A 24,952-nucleotide genomic window follows, 5' to 3' on the forward strand; every position below is an offset into this window, starting at 1 on the left:
CCAAATCTTGTCTTGGGAAGTCAATAGAAATCCAGTAAGGATTCTGGGTTGGAATGGGAGTGTAGGTTTTTGTTTAGACCCATATCTACATTTACATTACATTTAAGTCATTTAGCAGACGCTCTTATCCAGAGCGACTTACAAATTGGTGCATTCACCTTATGACATCCAGTGGGACAGTCACTTAACAATAGTGCATCTAAAACTTAGGGGGGGTGGGGTGAGAGGGATTACTTAACCTATCCTAGGTATTCCTTAAAGAGGTGGGGTTTCAGGTGTCTCCGGAAGGTGGTGATTGACTCCGCTGTCCTGGCGTCGTGAGGGAGTTTGTTCCACCATTGGGGGGGCCAGGGCAGCGAACAGTTTTGACTGGGCTGAGCGGGAGCTGTACTTCCTCAGTGGTAGGGAGGCGAGCAGGCCAGAGGTGGATGAACGCAGTGCCCTTGTTTGGGTGTAGGGCCTGATCAGAGCCTGGAGGTACTGAGGTGCCGTTCCCCTCACAGCTCCGTAGGCAAGCACCATGGTCTTGTAGCGGATGCGAGCTTCAACTGGAAGCCAGTGGAGAGAACGGAGGAGCGGGGTGACGTGAGAGAACTTGGGAAGGTTGAACACCAGACGGGCTGCGGCGTTCTGGATGAGTTGAAGGGGTTTAATGGCACAGGCAGGGAGCCCAGCCAACAGCGAGTTGCAGTAATCCAGACGGGAGATGACAAGTGCCTGGATTAGGACCTGCGCCGCTTCCTGTGTGAGGCAGGGTCGTACTCTGCGGATGTTGTAGAGCATGAACCTACAGGAACGGGCCACCGCCTTGATGTTAGTTGAGAACGACAGGGTGTTGTCCAGGATCACGCCAAGGTTCTTGGCGCTCTGGGAGGAGGACACAATGGAGTTGTCAACCGTGATGGCGAGATCATGGAACGGGCAGTCCTTCCCCGGGAGGAAGAGCAGCTCCGTCTTGCCGAGGTTCAGCTTGAGGTGGTGATCCGTCATCCACACTGATATGTCTGCCAGACATGCAGAGATGCGATTCGCCACCTGGTCATCAGAAGGGGGAAAGGAGAAGATTAATTGTGTGTCGTCTGCATAGCAATGATAAGAGAGACCATGTGAGGTTATGACAGAGCCAAGTGACTTGGTGTATAGCGAGAATAGGAGAGGGCCAAGAACAGAGCCCTGGGGACACCAGTGGTGAGAGCGCGTGGTGAGGAGACAGATTCTCGCCACGCCACCTGGTAGGAGCGACCTGTCAGGTAGGACGCAATCCAAGCGTGGGCCGCGCCGGAGATGCCCAACTCGGAGAGGGTGGAGAGGAGGATCTGATGGTTCACAGTATCGAAGGCAGCCGATAGATCTAGAAGGATGAGAGCAGAGGAGAGAGAGTTAGCTTTAGCAGTGCGGAGCGCCTCCGTGATACAGAGGAGAGCAGTCTCAGTTGAATGACTAGTCTTGAAACCTGACTGATTTGGATCAAGAAGGTCATTCAGAGAGAGATAGCGGGAGAGCTGGCCAAGGACGGCACGTTCAAGAGTTTTGGAGAGAAAAGAAAGAAGGGATACTGGTCTGTAATTGTTGACATCGGAGGGATCGAGTGTAGGTTTTTTCAGAAGGGGTGCAACTCTCGCTCTCTTGAAGACGGAAGGGACGTAGCCAACGGTCAGGGATGAGTTGATGAGCGAGGTGAGGTAAGGGAGAAGGTCTCCGGAAATGGTCTGGAGAAGAGAGGAGGGGATAGGGTCAAGCGGGCAGGTTGTTGGGCGGCCGGCCGTCACAAGACGCGAGATTTCATCTGGAGAGAGAGGGGAGAAAGAGGTCAGAGCACAGGGTAGGGCAGTGTGAGCAGAACCAGCGGTGTCGTTTGACTTAGCAAACGAGGATCGGATGTCGTCGACCTTCTTTTCAAAATGGTTGACGAAGTCATCTGCAGAGAGGGAGGAGGGGGGAGGGGGCGGAGGATTCAGGAGGGAGGAGAAGGTGGCAAAGAGCTTCCTAGGGTTAGAGGCAGATGCTTGGAATTTAGCGTGGTAGAAAGTGGCTTTAGCAGCAGAGACAGAGGAGGAAAATGTAGAGAGGAGGGAGTGAAAGGATGCCAGGTCCGCAGGGAGGCGAGTTTTCCTCCATTTCCGCTCGGCTGCCCGGAGCCCTGTTCTGTGAGCTCGCAATGAGTCATCGAGCCACGGAGCGGGAGGGGAGGACCGAGCCGGCCTGGAGGATAGGGGACATAGAGAGTCAAGGGATGCAGAGAGGGAGGAGAGGAGGGTTGAGGAGGCAGAATCAGGAGATAGGTGGGAGAAGGTTTGAGCGGAGGGAAGAGATGATAGGATGGAAGAGGAGAGAGTAGCGGGGGAGAGAGAGCGAAGGTTGGGACGGCGCGATACCATCCGAGTAGGGGCAGTGTGGGAGGTGTTGGATGAGAGCGAGAGGGAAAAGGATACAAGGCAGTGGTCGGAGACTTGGAGGGGAGTTGCAGTGAGGTTAGTGGAAGAACAGCATCTAGTAAAGATGAGGTCGAGCGTATTGCCTGCCTTGTGAGTAGGGGGAAGGTGAGAGGGTGAGGTCAAAAGAGGAGAGGAGTGGAAAGAAGGAGGCAGAGAGGAAAGAGTCAAAGGTAGACGTGGGGAGGTTAAAGTCGCCCAGAACTGTGAGAGGTGAGCCGTCCTCAGGAAAGGAGCTTATCAAGGCATCAAGCTCATTGATGAACTCTCCGAGGGAACCTGGAGGGCGATAAATGATAAGGATGTTAAGCTTGAAAGGGCTAGTAACTGTGACAGCATGGAATTCAAAGGAGGCGATAGACAGATGGGTAAGGGGAGAAAGAGAGAATGACCACTTGGGAGAGATGAGGATCCCGGTGCCACCACCCCGCTGACCAGACGCTCTCGGGGTGTGCGAGAACACGTGGGCGGACGAAGAGAGAGCAGTAGGAGTAGCAGTGTTGTCTGTGGTGATCCATGTTTCCGTCAGTGCCAAGAAGTCGAGGGACTGGAGGGAGGCATAGGCTGAGATGAACTCTGCCTTGTTGACCGCAGATTGGCAGTTCCAGAGGCTACCGGAGACCTGGAACTCCACGTGGGTCGTGCGCGCTGGGACCACCAGAGTAGGGTGGCCGCGGCCACGCGGTGTGGAGCGTTTGTATGGTCTGTGCAGAGAGGAGAGAACAGGGATAAACAGACACATAGTTGACAGGCTACAGAAGAGGCTACGCTAATGCAAAGGAGATTGGAATGACAAGTGGACTACACGTCTCGAATGTTCAGAAAGTTAAGCTACGTAGCAAGAATCTTATTGACTAAAATGATTATCTAGCGCACCGAACTAACTGGTTGATAAGTTGAATCACGTTAGTTACTGCTGGGTTTGGAGCGAAAACCTACAGGATGGTCGCTCTCCAGGAACAGAGTTGGTCAGCCCTGCAATAGTTATTTGGGGCGGCAGGGTTGCCTAGTGGTTAGAGTGTTGGACTAGTAACCGCAAGGTTGCAAGTTCAAACCCCCGAGCTGACAAGGTACAAATCTGTCGTTCTACCCCTGAACAGGCAGTTAACCCACTGTTCCTAGGCTGTCATTGAAAATAAGAATTTGTTCTTAACTGACTTGCCTGGTTAAATACAGGTTAAATTAAAAAATTGGGATTTGTAAAAAATAAAATAAAGGTAGAGGCCAATAAATCATCAAATAATCTGAACCAATTATGTTAATATGGCAGATTAATCTGTTATGTCAAATATCGGTTATAATATATCTATGAATTATGAAGCCATGAAGACCATCTGGACGCACCCATGCAGACCTGCGACGCGGTTGCGGCCTAGCAACGCAACCGCAGCCTGGCAAGGAACGTATCCTTGTCAACTTGCAACCTGGAACGCGCCCGAGGGCTAGCAACGCAACCAAGGGCTAGCAATGTCAGTAAAGCTAGTCACCTGGACCACGAGTTGCCGAAGCTCGTTCAGAGTTAAAAAATATGTTTTAAATCATTTAAGAACTGCAAATGCAATGATCACTTATAATTTAATAATTACAATTTTGCTTCCTATGGCGGGCAAGGGAGGTCTGGTTGTCGGCCATGCTGGGAATGTGATCTCGCGTTATTGTGCCATTGTCAATACAGTACATCTACACCACGATATGAAACGTTGATTTGAACCTTCTGACTCACTTGTGAATCAGGCGGGCCCCACTGTCTGATTTAAATCGCATGATTTCTGATGATAGTTGTCGAGTATATCGACTGATTGCATTACCTCATCCCCATACTGTATTTATTTATTTATCTTGCTCCTTTGCACCTCAGTATCTCTACTTGCTCATTCATCTTCTGCACATCTAACATTCCAGTGTTTAATTGCTATATTGTAATTACTTCGCCACCATGGCGTATTTATTGCCTTAACTCTTTTATCTTACCTCATTTGCACTCACTGTGCATTCTTTTTCTACTGTATTATTGACTGTATATTTTGTTTATTCCATGTGTAACTCTGTGTTGTTGTATATGTCGAACTGCTATGCTTTCCCTTGGCCAGGTCGCAGTTGCAAATGAGAACGTGTTCTCAACTAACCTACCTGGTTAAATAAAGGTTAAATAAAGGTTATTTTTTAAATTTATTTTTAAAGTGTATCCGGTGCGAACGCAACCCGACGTCTTCATGGGCAGTGGGAGGGAGCAACAGCCTGTGTTTTTATTGGTATTTTGGAATGTCAAGTTGAATCCTGAGCTATGATTGGTTGCCTTGCCGTTTATATAGTAATGGTAGACTTATCCTTCCTTCTTTCTCTCACAACACACAAGGCGAAGAAAGGGAGGCTTCGCCATTGTTCAACTCCGATCAACATCAGCATCACCTTCGGTCAAATAATTAATTCGTAAGTAAGGAATGGTTTAATTTAATAGTAATGTAATAATGAAAGCGGTTTTTTAGTTCACCGTTATTTATTTTGCTGACCACAAGCAGGTACATTTTATATCCGGTAGACAAGGCTGGCTAACGTAAATTAACCACTTGGCCTTGAAGTTTTCACTATCACCTAGTCGACAAATTAAACCTTGTGGAATTTACCTAACTGATCTAGCTTTAACTCGGAATTACTGCAATATATTTACATTTTTCAATCATAGTTGATATCGTTTAACTGTTAACGTTGGGTAACTAGTTAGATTTTAGTTGGCCTTTACTTGTTAATTAATCGGTCAACCTTTAATATCGTGGTTAACACATCACAGCTAATAATTATTTGATTGACATTCGATCGACCGTTTCAAACAGTTTTTGTCACTGCACTAGGTAACAACGTTTGTATGCGGTATACCAGGATATGGCGCGCGTCCACCCTCGTGGTCGGCCTAGTTCTAGAACGTTCTAGAGACTGCACCCCGCGTGATGTGACGCACATATGGACGTCCATAGTTCTTACTGAAGTGTAATACCGGTACATACCGGTATCTGTTGCTTAACTTGGTGTAGACGTGAGCACATTATCTTGAATTAAACGTTTTATTGGTTAGTGGATACTTTAGTTTTGCTGACCTTATTCGCATAGGCATTTCGGGGGACAAATATATAACTTTGGTTATTGTGTTATACGTTCTCTTTATAGCGATCTCTATTTTGAGCGTAGGACTTAAAATAAAGGAAGTTTGTTGTTTCTCTAGTCGATGGTATATCAAATACACTTAACTTTTTGGGCGACCTGACCGTATTTCACATGCGAGTTATAGAGCTCTAATTGAAAATCTTAAAAGCGGTAGGATAGATCTGATATGGGTGCGCCATTTCTATGCTTCCAGGTCTGAAGTTTCCTTTCTGCTTCTACTTTCTTTTGTACACCAGCTGAAATTATTTTTGGCTTTGGAAAATAATTCAGTAGTTTCGATGGTGCGATCATTCTCTACCCTATAGTTGTTGACTAAACTGTATTTGGGGAAAATCTCAGTTTTGACAACCAGGAAATGGCTGCAGGTTATGCTTAGTGGCTTTAAATTTAACATGTTAGTCCAATATCTTAAGTTGGGGTTGTCATATTGTTAGTGTTTAAAACTACTAATTGACTGACTTTGGTTGAATTATTTATATAACATTTTCCCAGTGAGCTCAGTGTGCTCGTTGCTGTTGAGTTAAATCACATACACTATTTCAGGCTAACTTTCAACGGGTCCATTTCCTGCACAATTGAGAACATGTGGTAATTAACTACAATGACTAATTGCGCATCTACTTTTATGCCTGCCCCTAAGATGCAAATGGCACTAGGTAGTGCCTGAGGTGCCAAACGTGTAATTCCTTTACCTATCCCTGACAACTAACTTCAATGTAGCTACAGGGCGCAACTTGGTACAATTTATTTCCTTTCTCACAACAATGACAGGAGTTGAGGTGTTTCGCTTGTGGCTGTTCCGCTGGATGTCATAAGGTGAATGCACCACTTTGTAAGTCGCTCTGGATAAGAGCGTCTGCTAAATGACTTAAATGTAAATGTAAGATGACCATGAGTCACAATCAGGACAATGTCTCATCAATCTTACTCGGTTAGGTTGAGGAATACCATTGCAAATGTGAACATGAAATTAGCCGTTTTCAAAGACCTGTCCCACATTGGAGAATTCCTGGGTTAGTACTTGAGTCGCTGTGCAGTCTGGCCTAAAGGGGTAACTAATGTTTACAAATGACCGATGTTTTTTGATGACCACATTGGTTTCTAGTGACTGCTGATTTGTTTACTGCGGTTGTTGTATTCTCGCATAGTGTCATTTGTTACCTGACACCATGCTGTTCTTTGTTGTCCAGGTAACATGTCTAAGGGACCAGCAGTCGGCATCGATCTCGGGACCACCTACTCCTGCGTGGGTGTGTTCCAGCATGGCAAGGTTGAAATCATTGCCAACGACCAGGGCAACAGGACCACTCCAAGCTACGTTGCCTTCACTGACTCTGAGAGGCTCATCGGTGATGCTGCTAAGAATCAGGTTGCCATGAACCCATGCAACACAGTATTCGGTACGTTTTTACGTTCTGGTGATGTCTCCTAAAATAAGATTAGTGATTTATAATTTGACTTTGTGGCAATGCTTGTTCACTGTGATGAAGTTTACTCCTGCCATTCGTAGTTTCCACCAGAGGTTGAAAGACCAGAGATGGCCCAATACCTTCCTTGGATGTCTGAGTGACACGCCATTTAACTCACTTGACTCCATATCGCTGTAGAAAATGCTAAATCTAACTGGTCGTCTTGTTGCAGATGCTAAGAGACTGATTGGCCGCAGGTTTGATGATGGAGTTGTTCAATCGGACATGAAGCATTGGCCCTTTGAAGTTATCAATGATTCTACTCGGCCTAAGCTCCAAGTTGAATACAAAGGAGAGACTAAGTCCTTCTACCCAGAAGAAATTTCATCTATGGTTCTGGTCAAGATGAAGGAGATTGCTGAGGCGTACCTTGGGAAAGTAAGTTTGTGGCTGGTTCTGTAACAGGAGGTGTTGTGAGTTTACCATGACTGGTCTATTGGATTATTCAAATGCATGGAATTTTTTTTCTCCCTAGACTGTCAACAATGCTGTTGTTACCGTACCTGCCTACTTCAATGACTCCCAGCGCCAGGCAACCAAAGATGCTGGTACCATCTCGGGGCTGAATGTGCTGCGTATCATCAATGAGCCAACTGCTGCTGCCATTGCCTACGGCTTGGACAAGAAGGTTAACTCCATTACTTGATATTTTTTCTGTTGAAAAGGACTGCGATGCAGTTCCAATTTGCTGTGATGAAGTTTACTCCTGCCATTCGTAGTTTCCACCAGAGGTTGAAAGACCAAAGATGGCCCAATACCTTCCTTGGATGTCTGAGCGAATAATTAGCCATGTCATAGATCAGGGCTTGCTTGTACTCGTTGCAAATACTGAATTTTCTCTTCTGTTTCAGGTCGGTGCTGAAAGGAATGTCCTTATCTTTGATCTAGGTGGCGGCACCTTTGACGTGTCCATCCTGACCATCGAGGATGGCATCTTTGAGGTCAAGTCTACTGCTGGAGACACTCATCTGGGTGGAGAAGACTTTGACAACCGCATGGTCAACCACTTCATCGCGGAGTTCAAGCGCAAGTACAAGAAAGACATCAGCGACAACAAGAGGGCTGTTCGCCGTCTCCGCACCGCATGTGAGAGGGCAAAGCGCACCCTGTCCTCCAGCACCCAGGCCAGCATCGAGATCGACTCTTTGTACGAGGGAATCGACTTCTACACCTCCATCACCAGGGCTCGCTTTGAGGAGCTCAATGCAGACCTTTTCCGTGGCACCCTTGACCCAGTGGAGAAATCCCTCCGCGACGCCAAGATGGACAAAGCCCAGGTACACGACATCGTCCTGGTCGGAGGCTCCACTCGTATCCCCAAGATCCAGAAACTGCTCCAAGATTTCTTCAACGGCAAAGAGCTCAACAAAAGCATCAACCCCGATGAAGCTGTGGCCTATGGCGCAGGTGAATCACTGATTTTGTTTGCTCTGTGGCCAATGGGCTTCTCTAATGAGCCTTAAATCAATAGTTTCGCTGTGATGAAGTTTACTCCTGCCATTCGTAGTTTCCACCAGAGGTTGAAAGACCAAAGATGGCCCAATACCTTCCTTGGATGTCTGAGCGACAGTGGCACAGTGCGCCTACAGTCATGTTTCTCCATGTGTCTAACCTTCCAATCTCATTTTCAGCTGTCCAGGCAGCCATACTCTCGGGTGACAAGTCTGAGAATGTCCAGGACCTGCTTTTGCTGGACGTCACACCCCTGTCCCTGGGTATTGAGACCGCTGGAGGTGTCATGACCGTCCTGATCAAACGTAACACCACCATCCCAACCAAGCAGACCCAGACCTTCACCACCTACTCAGACAACCAGCCTGGTGTGCTCATTCAGGTGAGGGGGGGGCCTTTAAGAAATGTCAATTTTAGGGCAATGTTTTCTCATTCCTTTGGCCACAATCTGTGATGCTTTTTACTCCTGCTATTTGTAGTTTCCACCAGCGGTTGAAAGACATTGCCCAATACATTCCTTGGCTGTCTTGATCGGCTTTTAGTGAAATGTACTTCTCATTTGAAGACCTGTATGTTTTGCTAATATTGACTGTATCCTCCAGGTGTATGAGGGTGAGAGGGCCATGACCAAGGATAACAACCTGTTGGGCAAGTTTGAGCTGACTGGAATCCCCCCTGCACCTCGCGGTGTTCCTCAGATTGAGGTCACATTTGACATTGATGCTAATGGCATCATGAACGTGTCTGCTGCTGACAAGAGCACTGGGAAGGAAAACAAGATCACCATCACCAATGACAAGGGTAATGTTGGATTTCATTGTAGTTTAACACTGGAAAATGGGATATGGTTACTAGCCCTAACCCCAATAGTTTCGCTGTGATGAAGTTTACTCCTGCCATTCGTAGTTTCCACCAGAGGTTGAAAGACCAAAGATGGCCCAATACCTTCCTTGGATGTCTGAGCGACAAATATAGTAAAGTTGATTGTCGTTTCGGTCAAACATTGGTTGATTTGATTCTTTTCCATTAGGTCGCTTGAGCAAGGAGGACATTGAGCGCATGGTCCAGGAGGCTGAGAAGTACAAGTGTGAGGATGATGTGCAGCGTGACAAGGTCTCATCTAAGAACTCCCTGGAGTCCTATGCTTTCAACATGAAGTCTACTGTGGAAGATGAGAAACTGCAGGGGAAAATCAGTGACGAGGACAAGACTAAGATTCTGGAGAAGTGCAACGAGGTCATCGGGTGGCTGGACAAGAACCAGGTAAGAATTTAATTGGGGTGACTTGTACTTTCTTGGACCACTTGCTGTGATGAAGTTTACTCCTGCCATTCGTAGTTTCCACCAGAGGTTGAAAGACCAGAGATGGCCCAATACCTTCCTTGGATGTCTGAGCGACTTAAAGTGAAATATATTGGTATCTTCAAGTTGTATGTTTTGCTAATTTTTTTGCATTTCTCAGACTGCTGAGAAGGAAGAGTATGAGCACCACCAGAAGGAGCTGGAGAAGGTGTGCAACCCAATCATCACCAAGCTATACCAGGGTGCTGGTGGGATGCCTGGCGGTATGCCTGAGGGCATGGCTGGTGGATTCCCTGGAGCTGGTGGTGCTGCTCCTGGAGGTGGTGGATCATCTGGACCAACCATTGAGGAAGTCGACTAAACATTCCATTGTTTCTGAAACTACCTCCCCCTAACAAGCAAAGTTTGAAATGTGTTCTACCCTCTTGTGTCTGAGTCTCATGACTTGTCAAGGAGTGAAATTTGAGTAAAGGTTGAGGGATCACATATTTTTCAACTTTGTTTGCTACACAACAGGGAACAGTAATTTTCTGTTAGCACAACTAAAGCTGTCAAATTTCACATGTGTATTTTCTCAGTTGTCATCTGCCTTTGTCACAATGCCTTTAGGACAAAATAAAATGTACTGTGACCGTCCACCTTCTAAATTTTTGGGTCCTTTACACTACTTTGAATAAGGGAAGACTTTAGGAAGGGCCATATTTTGGTGAATATTGTCGTGACAAAGTTCAATCTTGCTTGTAGCTTCCCACAAACTTCCAGCTGCTAGACCAGTGTAAAGATGTCTTGAGGTCCTGCGCCCATTCATACCTGACCAATTTTTTTTATTAATGTGGTAGTGCTTCATATCTATACCATTGGAAACACATCAATTGCTTTGTATTAAGTGACTAACGAGTCATGTTGGTAAATTATCCTCGTGTGCCTAACCAAAGCCAAAAAGGCCATCTGTCACCTGGCCTATGGAAACATTAAATTGTTTAGTTGATAAATACAAGGACTGCCACTGCGTGGGATATAGTTTTAATAAACAAGATGTCAAACAATCAATATCACCGCTAAGCGCTGGGCATTAGCAGTCACCTTGGTAAGCAAAATGAAGCTCAAATGTGCTTGTTAATATCTTGCAATGTCTCCATTTCTGAGTTTTGGCATTTCCCCTGCCGGTTTAGAGGGAGGTCGTCATCGGGGTGACAAAGGACAGCCAAGCGCTAGTAAAGGATTGAATAGATCAAACATGTTCACAACTATACTTTCAGAAATGCAGCCTTGTTTCACACTTGCATCATACCATTTAGTGAATGTGTAGTTGCATTCACACCTGAGATTTTCACATGCCAATGCCAATTAGGGCAATGTTCCCAAAAGCACCTGACTAGGGAAGTAGAACAAGGGCTTAAATGCCATAATTGGTGTCCCTTTAAGAGTAATGCTCAGCATCCCATTCTCCATATATAGTATTTTACAAGTGGCAGGTAACCAGAGAAGTTGCTGGTTTGAATCCCAGAGCTGACTTAGTAAATCTGTGCCATTGGACAAGGCACTTAGCCCTAATTGCTACTGTAAATCACTCTGGATAAGAGTGTATTTGACTAAGTACAAACCTGTCTGAGGCTGCCTGTGCCAATGCAGATCTTGCCAATCCCCCACAGTGGCACCAGGAGGATGGAGGAGAGGGCCATGGCCCAGCCCAGTGCATAGGCCCAGTCTGGGTACATGTACCAGCGGTTAAACTTGAGAGGTTTATAGTCCACCATGTGTAAAATAAAGGAACTCTGGGATGATATGGAGGAAAAGCAAGGCACCCAATGAGTAAGACCTAGACTCAAGCCATAGCACAGACGATCCACGCAATTTACATGTAAAGGCAACGTTCCAGCGTGGGTGGAGGCTGTATACAGTAATGTTGGTTCAATCAGAAATTACCTTAAATGTCTAGCCATGTCTACTTTTATAAGATGTACAGCTTTAAATATTTACCACAAGCACCAATCTAACTCACCAGAGACACAAGTGGGGTGAAGTAACGCCAGCACAGTCTGAAGAGGACACACGGTTTCTGTGCAGTCATGTCCTTAATGGCATCCTCCATGTGATCTGCCCCTGAGGATTTTAAAACAGATTTACTGACATCTCACGCATAGCCACGGGAAGTAGTTTAGGGGTGGGGGTGCTGCAGTCCTTTTTAGTAGCCGCTCATATCGAGAGCAACTTACAGTAGTGAGTGCATACATTTTCATTCTGGTCCCCTGTGGGAATCGAACACGCAACCCCAGCAAAGCAAGTACCATGCTCGTCCAACCGAGCCACATCACATCATAAACCACTTGATGTTTCAATGTGCTCAATTGCTGTATTGTGCATTGCTGTTCTTCATGGTGATGGACCATCTACTACAGGTACAAACCTGGATGACCAGCCTATGTACAGACATCTATATCGGACCACTAATACTAGTAAAGGCCCAGTGCTAGAGACATTTTTTATTCAGATTTTCTTCCCCACGGCTATAAACGCAAGTCCAGGAGACAATGAGAGAAAGGCAGTTTACAAACCAAATGATTACAAAAACTGAGTGGTTGTGTATAGTATAATGGGGCTTTTTCACCACTACAACTCTAGTGCTTGAGATGAAGGCTAAGACTCATGTTTTTCCACCATCGTGGCCGGGGTGAAAAAAAGGTTGCAGTCACAGTGGATTTACACTTACCAAAGATCCATCCCACTGCCAGTGACTCAAACACAGCCACAAAGAGAACACACGCTCCGCTGCAGCCGTAGTAATCAATGAGCTGGAACACAAAGATCCCACCCTGTAGATTAGAAGAACAAAAAAATATCCTTCAGAAATCAAGACTGGATGGTGTTCAGAGATAGATGGGAGAGGTTGAGGGAAGCTGAAGGATGGGACTAAAAACAAACAAAAGACCGAATACTTATTTTCCACCATAATTTGCAAATAAATTCATTAAAAATCCTACAATGTGATTTTCTGGATTTTTTTTCTCATTTTGTCTGTCATAGTTTAAGTGTACCTATGATGACAATTACAGGCCTCTCTCATATTTTTAAGTGGGAGAACTTGCACAATTGGTGGCTGACTAAATACTTTTTTGCCCCACACTTTAGTGTCCTAAGTGTCTTGGAAAGTTCTTGCATGGAATAGCCTTCATTTCTCAGACCAAGAATAGACGAGTTATAAAAGAAAGTACTTTGTTTCTGGCCATTTTGAGCTTGTAATCGAACCCACAAATGCTAACGCTCCAGATACTCAACTAGTCTAAAAAAGGCCAGTTTTATTGCTTCTTTAATAAGAACAACAGTTTTCAGCTGTGCTAACATAATTTCAAAAGGGGTTTCCAATGATCAATTAGCCTTTTAAAATGATAAACTTGGATTAGCTAACACAACATGCTATTGGAACACATGAGTGATGGTTGCTGATAATGGGCCTTTGTACACCTATGTAGATATTCCATAAAACATCTGCCGTTTCCAGCTACAATAGTCATTTACAACATTAACAATGTCTACACTGTATTTCTGATCAATTTGATGTTATTTTAATGGACAAAAAAATTGCTTTTCTTTCAAAAACAAGGACATTTCTCAGTGACCCCAAACTTTTGAACGGAAGTGTATATATACCCCAAAAATATATGAGGGATTGGAAATGTTGCAGACAATTACATTTATGGAAGCCACAATCTGTCTGCAATATTAAAGCTGATCCTATTGATATTCATATATGAAGTGTAGAATCAGAGATCGAGCACATGGAAGCAATCATACACAATTTCACTGAAGATAGCTATGAAGTCAGTAAATCAACACTGTGGTCATTGCAACACTTCCAGATTTGTTATTTTTTTATTTAACCTTTATTTAACTTATTTAACTACAATGACGACCTGCTGTTATGAAACATTCTTTACCTTGGTCTGGGCCTAGTGTGCACGCCTGTGTGCGGAGGGCAGGACTTTATAATTTACCTCACCTGCAGTTCTATTTTTTCTTTGACCTTTTCCTTACACTCTATTATGTACAGTTAAACTAAACTCATTATCATTCTGGACATTGTCTAAAACAGTTGATTAGGAGCTAATTCAATGTCTCACCTCTGTGATCAGAGTCAGCTGTATAAGGAAGCAGGAGAGACAGAAGAGGAGCACAAAGCCCTCTCGATATCGGGGCCTTCGCAGTGTAACAGGAAATAAGTCTGTGAAAGATGTTATCACTCCCTCCATTATGACAAACTAAAATAGAAAAGGAAGATAAAAGTGACATCAAGATACAATACATTGTGGGATCAACACAACCCATTTTTTTTTAAATCAACCCTTGCATGTAGACCACATCCAGCAAACAAAGTTTCGTTCCCAGGACGTTGTGGGAAAGTTATTTGTCAAATAACTAAAAGAGAACCTTAAGGGAATGTTACAAGAACATTCTGTGTTGGCTGGGCATGGTCTTTAGGTATGGTAAATAACCTGTGTGTCAATTCCCAGCAGAAGAAGCATAATGAAGAAGCAGACCGTCCAGAGCTGTGGCAAGGGCATCATGGCTGCTGCCTGGGGGAAGGCGATGAATGCCAAACCAGGACCTAGGAGCAACAGTAAACAAGAATTGGAGGAAAATAACTTAATAACTACTTAGCATATGATACAGATGCAGTTTTGTGTGTGCATGTCATGGCACAGTATGCTACAACATTATGGATCGTTATCAGTGCCAATTCTAAAATGCAATGATGAATTGGAATGTGAAAAGTAGAAATGCAGTGCATGTATCCTCAATTGGAATGTGAAAATTATAAATGTACATGTTTTAAATGCTCAATTGGAATGTGAAAATGGTAAATGCATTTATCATTTTCACATTCATATTGAGCATTTAAGCATTGCATTTAAGACACTAATTATAACCCTAAATAATGCTGTGACATGCTGAACTGACTGCATCCGTAAAATAAATTGACACGTTTTTAACAAGCACAAAGCTGTAATAGAAGGCCATTGTGACGGCCACACCATACCTGACTCTGCCACCATCGCAACAGAAACACCCTGTTTCTGTGCCATGAATCCCAGCACCGAGAAGACTGCAAATCCAGCCACAAAACTGGTACAACCATTCAGCAGACACAGCCAAAAGCTGTCCCTGAATGGACATAAAATAAAATATGCTAATTATAACTGTGCTCAAACTAATAAAATTGGAATACGTTGTTCTTTATTAAATTCTACATATCCATTGAAGTATAGATGTTTTAAGAAACAAAATGTATTGTTAAAACTGAACAGTCTTACATGTAACAGTTATTGTTGTATTTGTTGAAGCTTCCCAAAACAGTTTGACTTCCCCGTCCAATACAGTAGGAGAAGAACACCTGCGTTCCTGCTTCCATCCAGACCTGGTTGGCGAGAGATTCACTAGTGCATGTAGAAAATGTAGAAGTGGAATGCAAAGACTTGATCATATTTAGCTTGGAACTTGTCCTTCAATGAATGTGCAAATGAAAAGGTGCAAATGTTTACTTGGGGGTCTGCAAGGCGGACTGGGTCTGGATACAGGTAAAACTGAATCCCCTCCCAAGCTCCAGGTAAAGTCAACCCTCTCACCAGCAACACCAAGAGCATCAGATAGGGAAATGTGGCAGTGAAATACACCACCTAATGAAATGGACCAGTATGGACAAAAACAAAACTTACCACCATAGCACAATTACCACCTGTACCCAAACAATCAGATTTATGGTAGTTCCATGGATGTGTGAAGTAATTTAACATTTACTGGTGTAATCATGTGTAGTAGTAAGATATACATAAACTCTTATACAGACCTTTCCTGAGTACCTGATTCCTTTCCAGATACAGAAGTAGCAGACAGCCCAACAGGCGAGGAGACAGAGCATCAGCTCCCATCTTACACTGCCTACCTCTTCAATGCCTCCAGAGATAGCCAACACACGACGCCTGGGGGAGGGCAACAGAAGCCCCGTTTATACCTGGTGACTAGTCAAGTCCGTGCTCTCACTTTTGTTAGTGTTACATGGAACAATGTTGCAAATGTTTGTTTCCTAGATACTTTTGTGGACACAATCTATCAGCCATTTTGGAAACAGTGAGTAGCCTAGCCACAGTTTATATTTTGAAGCCTTTACCAGTGCCACACAGTTAGGTTGGAGATTCATAACTGCGTCGAGAGGTTGCCTACACATGATAGTCAGCAATGCAATTCATAGAAGCCATGCAAGTAAGAGATGTTTTCTATTGGGGACTTTATGTTGAGTCAATATGGTAGACTGCTAGCATTGTGATGCCTGGTCTAATGTATGAATGAAGCCAGAGAGTGTTTGTTTTATACAGCTATTTTCAACTGCTTATTTTGTGTTTTTGCATCACTGCAGCATATAAATTGTTATTACTTGTCCGAGTTCTCATATTATTATTTTTTCTTGGGAATTGGGAAATATCGGGATTCTGGTTACCGGCGAACATGCGTCCTTTGTTCTGATCTTATCCACATTCTGATTGTGCCCACATTTTTAGACATGCGTCTACATATGGTATGCTGTCCACTGTGTCCAAATTGTGAACAGATTTCCAGGTCCCTCCCTGTATGCAAATTATTTGCCAGATATTACTTGAAATTGTTTATTTTATTTTAGGACATAGGCCTATATTGATTTCATAAATGTTGTCACCTGACAATGATTTTAGAGGTTGGGATAATGATGATTTAAATGGTTTCACTGTCCATATCCATCTTGTAAGAAATCCAGACACAATGCCTGACTTCCTCCGGAGGTGGTCAGAAAGATCAATGCGTCTTTTAATCATCTTAATCTGTCTAAAAATGTGGGCACAATCAGCCTATGGACAAGATGAGCACAAAGGACACATGTTAGCACCAGGTATAAACAGGGATAGAGGGAGACTTTCAGTTCAAGCTACATTTAAGTTGCATGTGAAATGTTACCCTATTCTCTATATCATGCAATACATTTGACATACGGGCACTGGACAAAAGTTGTGCACTATTTTTTATTCTAGGGAATAGGTGCCATTTCAGATACTGTACATCATTTTAGTGTAAGATAATTATTAAAGGGAGGTCTTGCAGAGTTTTCATATACAGTATTTATCTTATGCTGCTTTGTGTTGTGTGGGGCAGGCTACTTACTCCCAGAACTCAGTGGAAGCAGAAGTAGTGGTGATGTTGGAGGTACAGTTGGCAGTATGGTTTAGTGAAGTGAAATCCACACATTGATCTAATCAAAAAGTAATTAAAGTAAAATGGAATTCTCTCCCAAAAACATATATACAGTAACTTTGTGTATGTATCATTGTTTTCTGGTAAAATATAACCTGTTTTACACCCATGCAGAGAATGTAGGCCTACCAACCTGTGTTCCAGGTGTTACCACAGCTGGCCCAGGGTAGCTGAGAACTGAAAGAGAACACCAGGTAGAAGAGAGTCCAGGCCAGGATCACGAGGTAAATGATAGAATCATAGATCAGGATGAGAAGCTCTGCCCTGCCAACACCTGTGGGGAATTAACAGGTAATATGAGGTGGGACATTAAAGGGATTGTTCACTCAAATTACAAAATGAAATATTGGTTTATTTTCTCTGCATAAGTCTTTGGACCAGGAAAAAGTATGGATTGCTTACAGGGTATTGATAACAATGTGTAATTTGGTAATTTGGGTGAATTATCCCTTTAACCTTTTTGCCTGTAGTAGAATGAAGGAGTATAGCAACATCTCACCTTCAGCAAGCGGACATAAGCTCCTCCAGCATGTGACAATGCCCTGTTGGGTGTACTGACCAATTGATGTCTCGAGAAGGAACAGAGGAAGACCACATAGCCCAACGTACAGCAGGTAGGGCAGAAGGAAGGCACCTAAGAACAGACATATATAAATATGTATGTTGTGAACTCGCAATATAGGCAGGCTACTAGTGATTTTGTGCCCTACAGACCCTAATCAAGCTCCCTTTTTAACTTATATTCATACTGGTAACTGGTATCTTTACTTAACCCACTTTTTAAAGCAATATAGATCTTTCTATTAATTAAAGGGCCAATGTGTGATATGGGATAAACATTTCAAAATGGTTTAAACAAAAATAAAAACACTTATGTTATGTAGTTTCAAGTGTGTGCTTACAGGAATAAAATGAAAAATATGGCAAATTGGTCAATAACTCCTAACAACGACAAAGGCCTAGAACTATACAGTGCCTTCAAAAAATATTCACACCCCTTGACCTTTTCCACATTTTGTTGTGATACAGCCTGAATTAGAAATGTATTAAATTTAGATTTTGTGTCACTGGCCTACACACAATGCGTCATAATGTCAAAGTGGAATCATGTTTCTATACATTTTTACAAAGTAATTCAAACGGAAAAGCTAAAATGTCTAGAGTCAATAAGTATTCAACCCCTTTGTTATGGCAAGCCTAAATAAGTTCAGGAGTAGACATTTGCTTAACAAGTCACATAAGTTGCATGGCCTCTGTGTGCAATAATAGTGTTTAACATGCTTTGTGAATGACTGCCTCATCTCTGTGCGCCACACATACAGATATCTGTCAGGTCCCTTAGTCGAGTAGTGAATTTCAAACACAAAGACCAGGGAGGTTTTCCAATGCCTCGCAAAGAAGGAAACCTATTGGTAGTTGGGTAAAACAATTATCTGGGATTTCACCATGAGGCCAATGGTGACTTTAAAACAGTTACAGTGTTCAATGGCTGTGACAGGAGAAAACCGAGGATGAATCAACAACATTGATTCACATGACAGAGTGAAAAGAAGGAAGCATGTACAGAATAAAAATATTCCAAAACATGCATTCTGTTTGCAATAAGGCACTAAAGTAAAACTGCAACAATTTTTTTTAAATGAACTTTATGTCCAGAATACGAAGCGTTATGTTTGGGGCAAATCCAGCACAACACATCACTGAGTACCACTATTCATATTTTCAAGCATGGTGGTAGTGGCATCATGTAATGGGTATGCTTGTGATAAGCAAGGACTAGGGATTTTTTGGGGGATAAAAAGAAACAGAATTGTGCTAAGTACAGGCAAATTCCCAGAGGAAAACCTGGTTCAGTCTGCTTTCCAACAGACACTGGCAGACAAATTCACCATTCAGCAGGCCAATAACCTAAAACATATGGTGAAATATATACTGGAGTTTCTTACCAAGACAGCATTGACTGTTCCTGAGTGGCCTAGTTACAGTTTTGACATAAATCGGCTTGAAAATCTATAGCAAGACTTAAACATGGCTGTCTAGCAAACATCAACAACCAACATGACAGAGCTTGAATCATTTTTTCAAGAATAATGTGCAAAGACTGTACAATCCAAATAAAGTATGGAATAAGTCAAGTTGTATGAATACTTTCTGAAGGCATTGTGTCCTTTAACATTCCAGGTGTAACATGGACACAAATGTATTTGTCCTGTTATTTCATTGCCTGATCACAAGATACGTTTGTGAATACGCGTACTAAGCTACTGTGTCATGGGTTGTCATTCTAAATATCCTGAATAATGGAAGCAAAAGGCGTTGGGTATGTTGCACACAGGTTAGCGTTTCTCATCATGTGCCTTTTACTGAGGAGTGGCTTCGTCTGGTCACTCTACCATGAAGGCCTGATTGGTGGAGTGCTGCAGAGATGGTTGGCCTTCTGGAAGGTCCTCCCATCTCCACAGAGAAACTTTGAAGCTCTGTCAGAGTGACCATCCGGTTCATGGTCACCTCCCTGACCAAGCAAGGCCCTTCTCCCCCGATTGCTGAGTTTGGCCGGATTGCCTGCTCTAGGAAGAGTCTTGGTGGTTCCAAACCTCATCCATATAAGAATGATGGAGGCCACTGTGTTCTTGGGGACCTTCAATGCTGCAAAAATGTTTTGGTGTCCTTCCCCAGATCTGTGTCTCGACACAATCCAGTCTCAGATCTTTACGGACAATTCCTTCAACCTCATGACTTGGTTTTTACTCTGACATGCACTGTCAACTGTGGGACCTTAAATAAACAGGTATGTGTCTTTCCAAATCATGTCCAATCTATTGAATTTACCACAGGTGGACTACCTGTTACCGTTGCCTCATTTTGTATCACATTCCAATGATAAAACATGCCCCCCCCATCCCCAGTGAAAGTGCGTCTCTAGCCTATGTAATGGAGCATAACCAGATAAGATAGGTCATAACTCCTATTCTGTTCTTCTGAAATAAATTTTTCGTCATGTCATAATGTTTCTTTAGACCTGATTAAAATAAATGATGGATGTATTGTGACGGTGATATATTAAATGTATTTATTTGACTTTTTAAAATGTAGATGTTCCAAAGGTGCGCATCAGTGGCTTGTATGCATTGAGGGCTGGAGATGTTACACATGTTTATGTTAATTAATGGTCAAATGCCATGAGACCAGCAGTCTTTTGCATGACAATAATTACCTGACAAAATGTCGTAGACTGGACCAATGTTTCACAAGTTTGGACAGCACAGTACAGTACAGCAGTAGAGTACATTTGAGTAGAGTACAGTACAGTACAGCAGTAGAGTACATTTGTGTAGAGTACAGTACAGTACAGTAAAGTAGAGGATAGTTCAGTACAGTACAGCACAGTACATTACAGACGTCTACATTTGGGCCAAATCAAGGCCGGACCGGACCAAATCTGAACCAATCATAGAAGTTTATTTTTGGGCCGGACCGGACCTAAAATCAACATATGTGAAAGTTGAAATCAAAAATCCTCTTTCGAACGTCCATGGATGTCCTGTGATGGTCGGAGCTTACTGGGTTATTTGAATTTGTGTGCCCATGAAAACTGTTTTCACGGTGTAATATAAGGAGACACTAAATGTTAAGTAGTTACAGTGCATTTCCGAGATCTCTATATTTACATTTACATTTAAGTCTATATAATATGCACAACTCTGCCAGGACCTAGGATCAAGGGAGACAATTTTTTTAGTACTATATCTCTTGACACATTGATGAAAATAATCATGGCATCTAAACCTTCAAGCTGCATACTGGACCCTATTCCAACTAAACTACTGAAAGTGTTGCTTCCTGTGCTTGGCCCTCCTATGATGAACATAATAAACGGCTCTCTATCCACCGGATGTGTACCAAACTCCCTAAAAGTGGCAGTAATAAAGCCTCTCTTGAAAAAGCCAAACCTTAACCCAGAAAATATAAAAAACTATCGGCCTATATCGAATCTCCCATTCCTCTCCAAAATCTTTGAAAAAGCTGTTGAACAGCAACTCACTGCATTCCTGAAGACAAACAATGTATACAAAATGCTTCAGTCTGGTTTTAGAACCCATCATATCACTGAGACTGCACTTGTGAAGGTGGTAAATGACCTTTTAATGGCGTCAGACCGAGGCTCTGCATCTGTCCTCGTGCTCCTAGATCTTAGTGCAGCTTTTGATACCATCGATCACCACATTCTTTTGGGGAGATTGGAAACCCAAATTGGTCTACACTGACAAGTTCTGTTCTGGTTTAGATCTTATCTGTTGGAAAGATATCAGTTTTTCTCTGTGGATGGTTTGTCAACTGACAAATCAACTGTAAATTTCAGGTGTTCCTCAAGGTTCCATTTTAGGACCACTATTGTTTTCACTATATATTCTACGTCTTGGTGATGTCAATCGGAAACATAATGTTAACTTTCACTGCTATGTGGATGACACACAGCTATACATTTCGATGAAACATGGTGAAGCCCCCAAATTGCCTTCCCTGGAAGTCTGTGTTTCAGACATATGGAAGTGGATGGCTGCAAATGTGTTAAGCAGGTGAATGAGGACCCAAAAGCGACTTAACGAAAACAGAGTCTTTATTCCAGTTCTAGACAAAAGTGATAATCCTGGATATTATCAAGGTGAAAACAAAACAAGAAAACAGAATTCCACTCGTCAGTAGAGAGGACTGACTGGAGACTCGACCACAGACTGCAGGTTGCTTCGGGAAGGCACCGGCCGTAGCAGACCTTGACACCTGCTCACACGCAGCATCTGAAGAAGGTAAAACACGACAGGGCGAGACAGGACACAGGATAGCGAACATCATACAAGGATCCGACAAGGACAGAAGCGGAAAACAAGGGGAGAAATAGGGGCTCTAATCAGAGGGCAAAATAGGGGACAGGTGTGAAAAGAGTAAATGAGGTAGCTAGGAGAATGAGGAACAGCTGGGAGCAGGAACGGAACGATAGAGAGAGAGAGCGAGAGAGGGAGAGAGGGAGGGGAAGAGAGAGGGATAGAAAGAGGGAAAGAACCTAATAAGACCAGCAGAGGGAAACGAATAGAAGGGAAGCACAGAGACAAGACATGATAATAAATGACAAAACATGACAAAATGTTCTACCTTTAAACTCGGACAAAACAGAGATGCTTGTTCTAGGTCCCAAGAAACAAAGAGATCTTCTGTTGAATCTGACAATTAATTTTGATGGTTGTACAGTCGTCTTAAATAAAACTGTGAAGGACCTCGGCGTTACTCTGGACACTGATCTCTCTTTTGACGAACATATCAAGATTGTTTCAAGGACAGCTTTTTTCCAACATTGATCTGATCCAACAAAATCAGAAACCTTCTGTCCAAAAATGATGCAGAAAAATTAATCCATGCTTTTGTCACTTCTAGGTTAGACTACTGCAATGCTCAAGGTTTTACTGCTAACCTACAAAGCATTACATAGGCTTGCTCCTACCTATCTTTCCGATTTGCTCCTGCCGTACATACCTACACGTACGCTATGGTCACAAGACGTAGGCCTCCTTACTGTCCCTAGAATTTCTAAGCAAACAGCTGGAGGCAGGGCTTTCTCCTATATATCTCCATTTTTATGGAATGGTCTGCCTATCCATGTGAGAGATGCAGACTCGGTCTAAACCTTTAAGTCTTTATTGAAGACTCATCTCTTCAGTAGGTCCTATGATTGAGTGTCGTCTGGCCCAAGAGTGTGAAGGTGAACGGAAAGGCACTGGAGCAACGAACCGCCCTTGCTGTCTCTGCTTGGTCGGTTCCCCACTCTCCACTGGGATTCTTTGCCTCTAACCCTATTACAGGGGCTGAGTCACTGGCTTACTGGTGCTCTTCCATGCTGCCAATAGGAAGGGTGCGTCACTTGAGTGGGTTGAGTCACCGACATGATCTTCCTGTCCGGGTTGGCGCCCCCCCTTGGGATTGCCGTGGCGGAGAGCTTTGTTGGCTATTCTCGGCCTTGTCTCAGGATGGTAAGTTGGTGGTTGAAGATATCCCTCTAGTGGTGTGGGGGACTGTGCTTTGGCAAAGTGGGTGGGGTTATATCCTGCCTGTTTGGCCCTGTCCGGGAGTATCGTCGGATGGGGTCACAGTGTCTCCCGTATTTATGCTGCAGTAGTTTATGTGTCTGGGGGCTAGGATCAGTCTGTTATATCTGGAGTATTTCTCCTGTCTTATCTGGTGTCCTTTGTGAATTCAAGTATACTCTCTCTAATTCTCTCTCTCTCTTTCTCTCTCTGGGAGGACCTGAGCCCTAGGACTAGGCTTCAGGACTACCTGGCCTAATGACTCCTTGCTGTCCCCAGTCCACCTGGCTGTGCTGCTGCTCCAGTTTCAACTGTTCTGCCTGCGGCTATGGGACCGTGACCTGTTCACCAGACGTGCTACCTGTCCCAGACCTGCTGTTTTCAACTCTCTAGAGACAGCAGGAGTGGTAGAGATACTCTGAATGATCGACTATGAAATGCCCACTGACATTTACTCCTGAGGTGCTGACCTGTTGCACCCTTGACAACCACTGCGATTATTATTATTTGACCCTGCTGGTCATCTATGAACATTTGAACATCTTGGCCATGTTCTGTTATAATCTCCACCCGGCACATCCAGAAGAGGACTGGCCATTCCTCATAGCTTGGTTCCTCTCTAGGTTTCTTCCTAGGTTCTGGCCTTTCTAGGGAGTTTTTCCTAGCCACCGTGCTTCTACACCTGCATTGCTTGCTGTTTGGGGTTTTAGGCTGGGTTTCTGTACAGCACCTTGTGACATCAGCTGATTGTAGAAGGGCTTTCTAAATAAATTTGAATTTGAATTTTAAAAACTGTCAGACAGCAAGGTCCATGGTTCATTCAGGGTTGAAGTTAAATGTCTAAGTCAATTGTTAAATGCTAACATTGCCCTAGTATCTGTGTGTTAGAGATTTGTCGACGATGAGTGTGACGTGTTTCCTTTCTAAGGCCCACAAAGCTCCAATTCAAACTCCCATTAGACAGCTCTGCAAGCGTTATAATGTCAAAATACGTTTGTTCCTCACCAAATATTACTGTTACTCACTATCTTCATTTACTCCAGTTATGGCCGGTATGTACCTCCAAGAAAGGTCTTAATAAAAGCCTGAAAATATTCCTTATTGCTCAGTGAAGCTCCATATTTAGTGAGTAAGGAACGTATTTTGACATTATAACGCTTGCAGAGCTGTCTAATGGGAGTTTGAATCTGAGCTTCCTAGCCATCTGAGAGGAGACACACCATAGTCATTGTCGACATCTCTAACACAGATGCTGGAGCAACTTAATGTATAAAACGACAAATAACACTGTCAAAAATGTAAGGAAAGAGTGTTTTATGTCACATGATTTTTGCCAAATCTGTGAAAACTCCAACCGTAAGAAAGGGTGTAAACATAGGTTTTGATTCAACTATGTTCCCTCTTTAAATCTTAATGTTGTAACATTAAACAAGTTACAGATTTTTATCAATTACTTTGTAACAAAAGATGTCCACTACAATAAATCCTCACTGCCACCCTAATTTATAGAACGACCCATATGGGGGATTCCCCAAATATAACTCACCTCCACCGTTCTTATAGCAGAGATAGGGGAACCTCCATACATTTCCCAGGCCGACCACGTTACCACAAACTGTGAGGAGGAACTCTGTTTTAGAGCTCCACTGTTCCCTCTTCCCTTCCCGAGTCTCCACGTTCATTCTCTTTTTTTGTCCTGTAGTATCCACTGATCTCTAACTTGGTGTTCCCACCTTTCAGAGTTGGCTAGCTGAACTGTTGAGTGTCCTAGTTAGCTAACGTCACCACA

The 24,952-nt window shown here is 43.5% G+C and overlaps 2 protein-coding genes and 5 non-coding genes across 7 annotated transcripts; 6 read left to right on the forward strand and 1 right to left on the reverse strand.

The window, feature by feature from the left end:
* Window positions 1-4,747: 4,747 nt before the first annotated feature.
* LOC123999924 (heat shock cognate 70 kDa protein) lies at window positions 4,748-10,450 on the forward strand. Its single transcript, XM_046305963.1, has 9 exons — window positions 4,748-4,862; window positions 6,782-6,991; window positions 7,233-7,438; window positions 7,536-7,688; window positions 7,912-8,467; window positions 8,692-8,894; window positions 9,115-9,313; window positions 9,543-9,775; window positions 9,975-10,450. Exons 2-9 carry the CDS (start codon window positions 6,787-6,789, stop codon window positions 10,173-10,175), a joined length of 1,956 nt encoding a protein of 651 aa, XP_046161919.1. The 5' UTR covers window positions 4,748-4,862; window positions 6,782-6,786; the 3' UTR covers window positions 10,176-10,450.
* Window positions 7,068-7,161, forward strand: LOC124000938. Its single transcript, XR_006832702.1, has one exon. It is a non-coding gene; the product is annotated as a small nucleolar RNA SNORD14 (small nucleolar RNA).
* Window positions 7,746-7,839, forward strand: LOC124000939. The gene has a single exon (XR_006832703.1). It is a non-coding gene; the product is annotated as a small nucleolar RNA SNORD14 (small nucleolar RNA).
* On the forward strand, window positions 8,534-8,627 carry LOC124000936. The gene has a single exon (XR_006832700.1). It is a non-coding gene; the product is annotated as a small nucleolar RNA SNORD14 (small nucleolar RNA).
* LOC124000937 lies at window positions 9,385-9,478 on the forward strand. The gene has a single exon (XR_006832701.1). It is a non-coding gene; the product is annotated as a small nucleolar RNA SNORD14 (small nucleolar RNA).
* On the forward strand, window positions 9,817-9,910 carry LOC124000940. The gene has a single exon (XR_006832704.1). It is a non-coding gene; the product is annotated as a small nucleolar RNA SNORD14 (small nucleolar RNA).
* A 371-nt stretch (window positions 10,451-10,821) lies between the features above and the next one.
* On the reverse strand, window positions 10,822-24,936 carry LOC123999925 (sodium- and chloride-dependent GABA transporter 2-like). The gene is made up of 14 exons (XM_046305965.1): window positions 24,710-24,936; window positions 17,589-17,723; window positions 17,223-17,363; window positions 17,000-17,087; window positions 15,657-15,789; window positions 15,352-15,486; window positions 15,124-15,227; window positions 14,850-14,974; window positions 14,305-14,417; window positions 13,933-14,070; window positions 12,525-12,627; window positions 11,817-11,917; window positions 11,419-11,589; window positions 10,822-11,025 (listed from the first exon to the last, which is right to left on the reverse strand). The coding sequence occupies exons 1-14, from the start codon at window positions 24,843-24,845 to the stop codon at window positions 10,918-10,920; spliced, it is 1,731 nt and encodes a 576-aa protein (XP_046161921.1). The 5' UTR covers window positions 24,846-24,936; the 3' UTR covers window positions 10,822-10,917.
* Between the last annotated feature and the right edge of the window lie 16 nt (window positions 24,937-24,952).

This window comes from Oncorhynchus gorbuscha, linkage group LG16, assembly GCF_021184085.1.
Source record: "Oncorhynchus gorbuscha isolate QuinsamMale2020 ecotype Even-year linkage group LG16, OgorEven_v1.0, whole genome shotgun sequence".
In the NCBI taxonomy this organism is placed as follows: domain Eukaryota; kingdom Metazoa; phylum Chordata; class Actinopteri; order Salmoniformes; family Salmonidae; genus Oncorhynchus; species Oncorhynchus gorbuscha.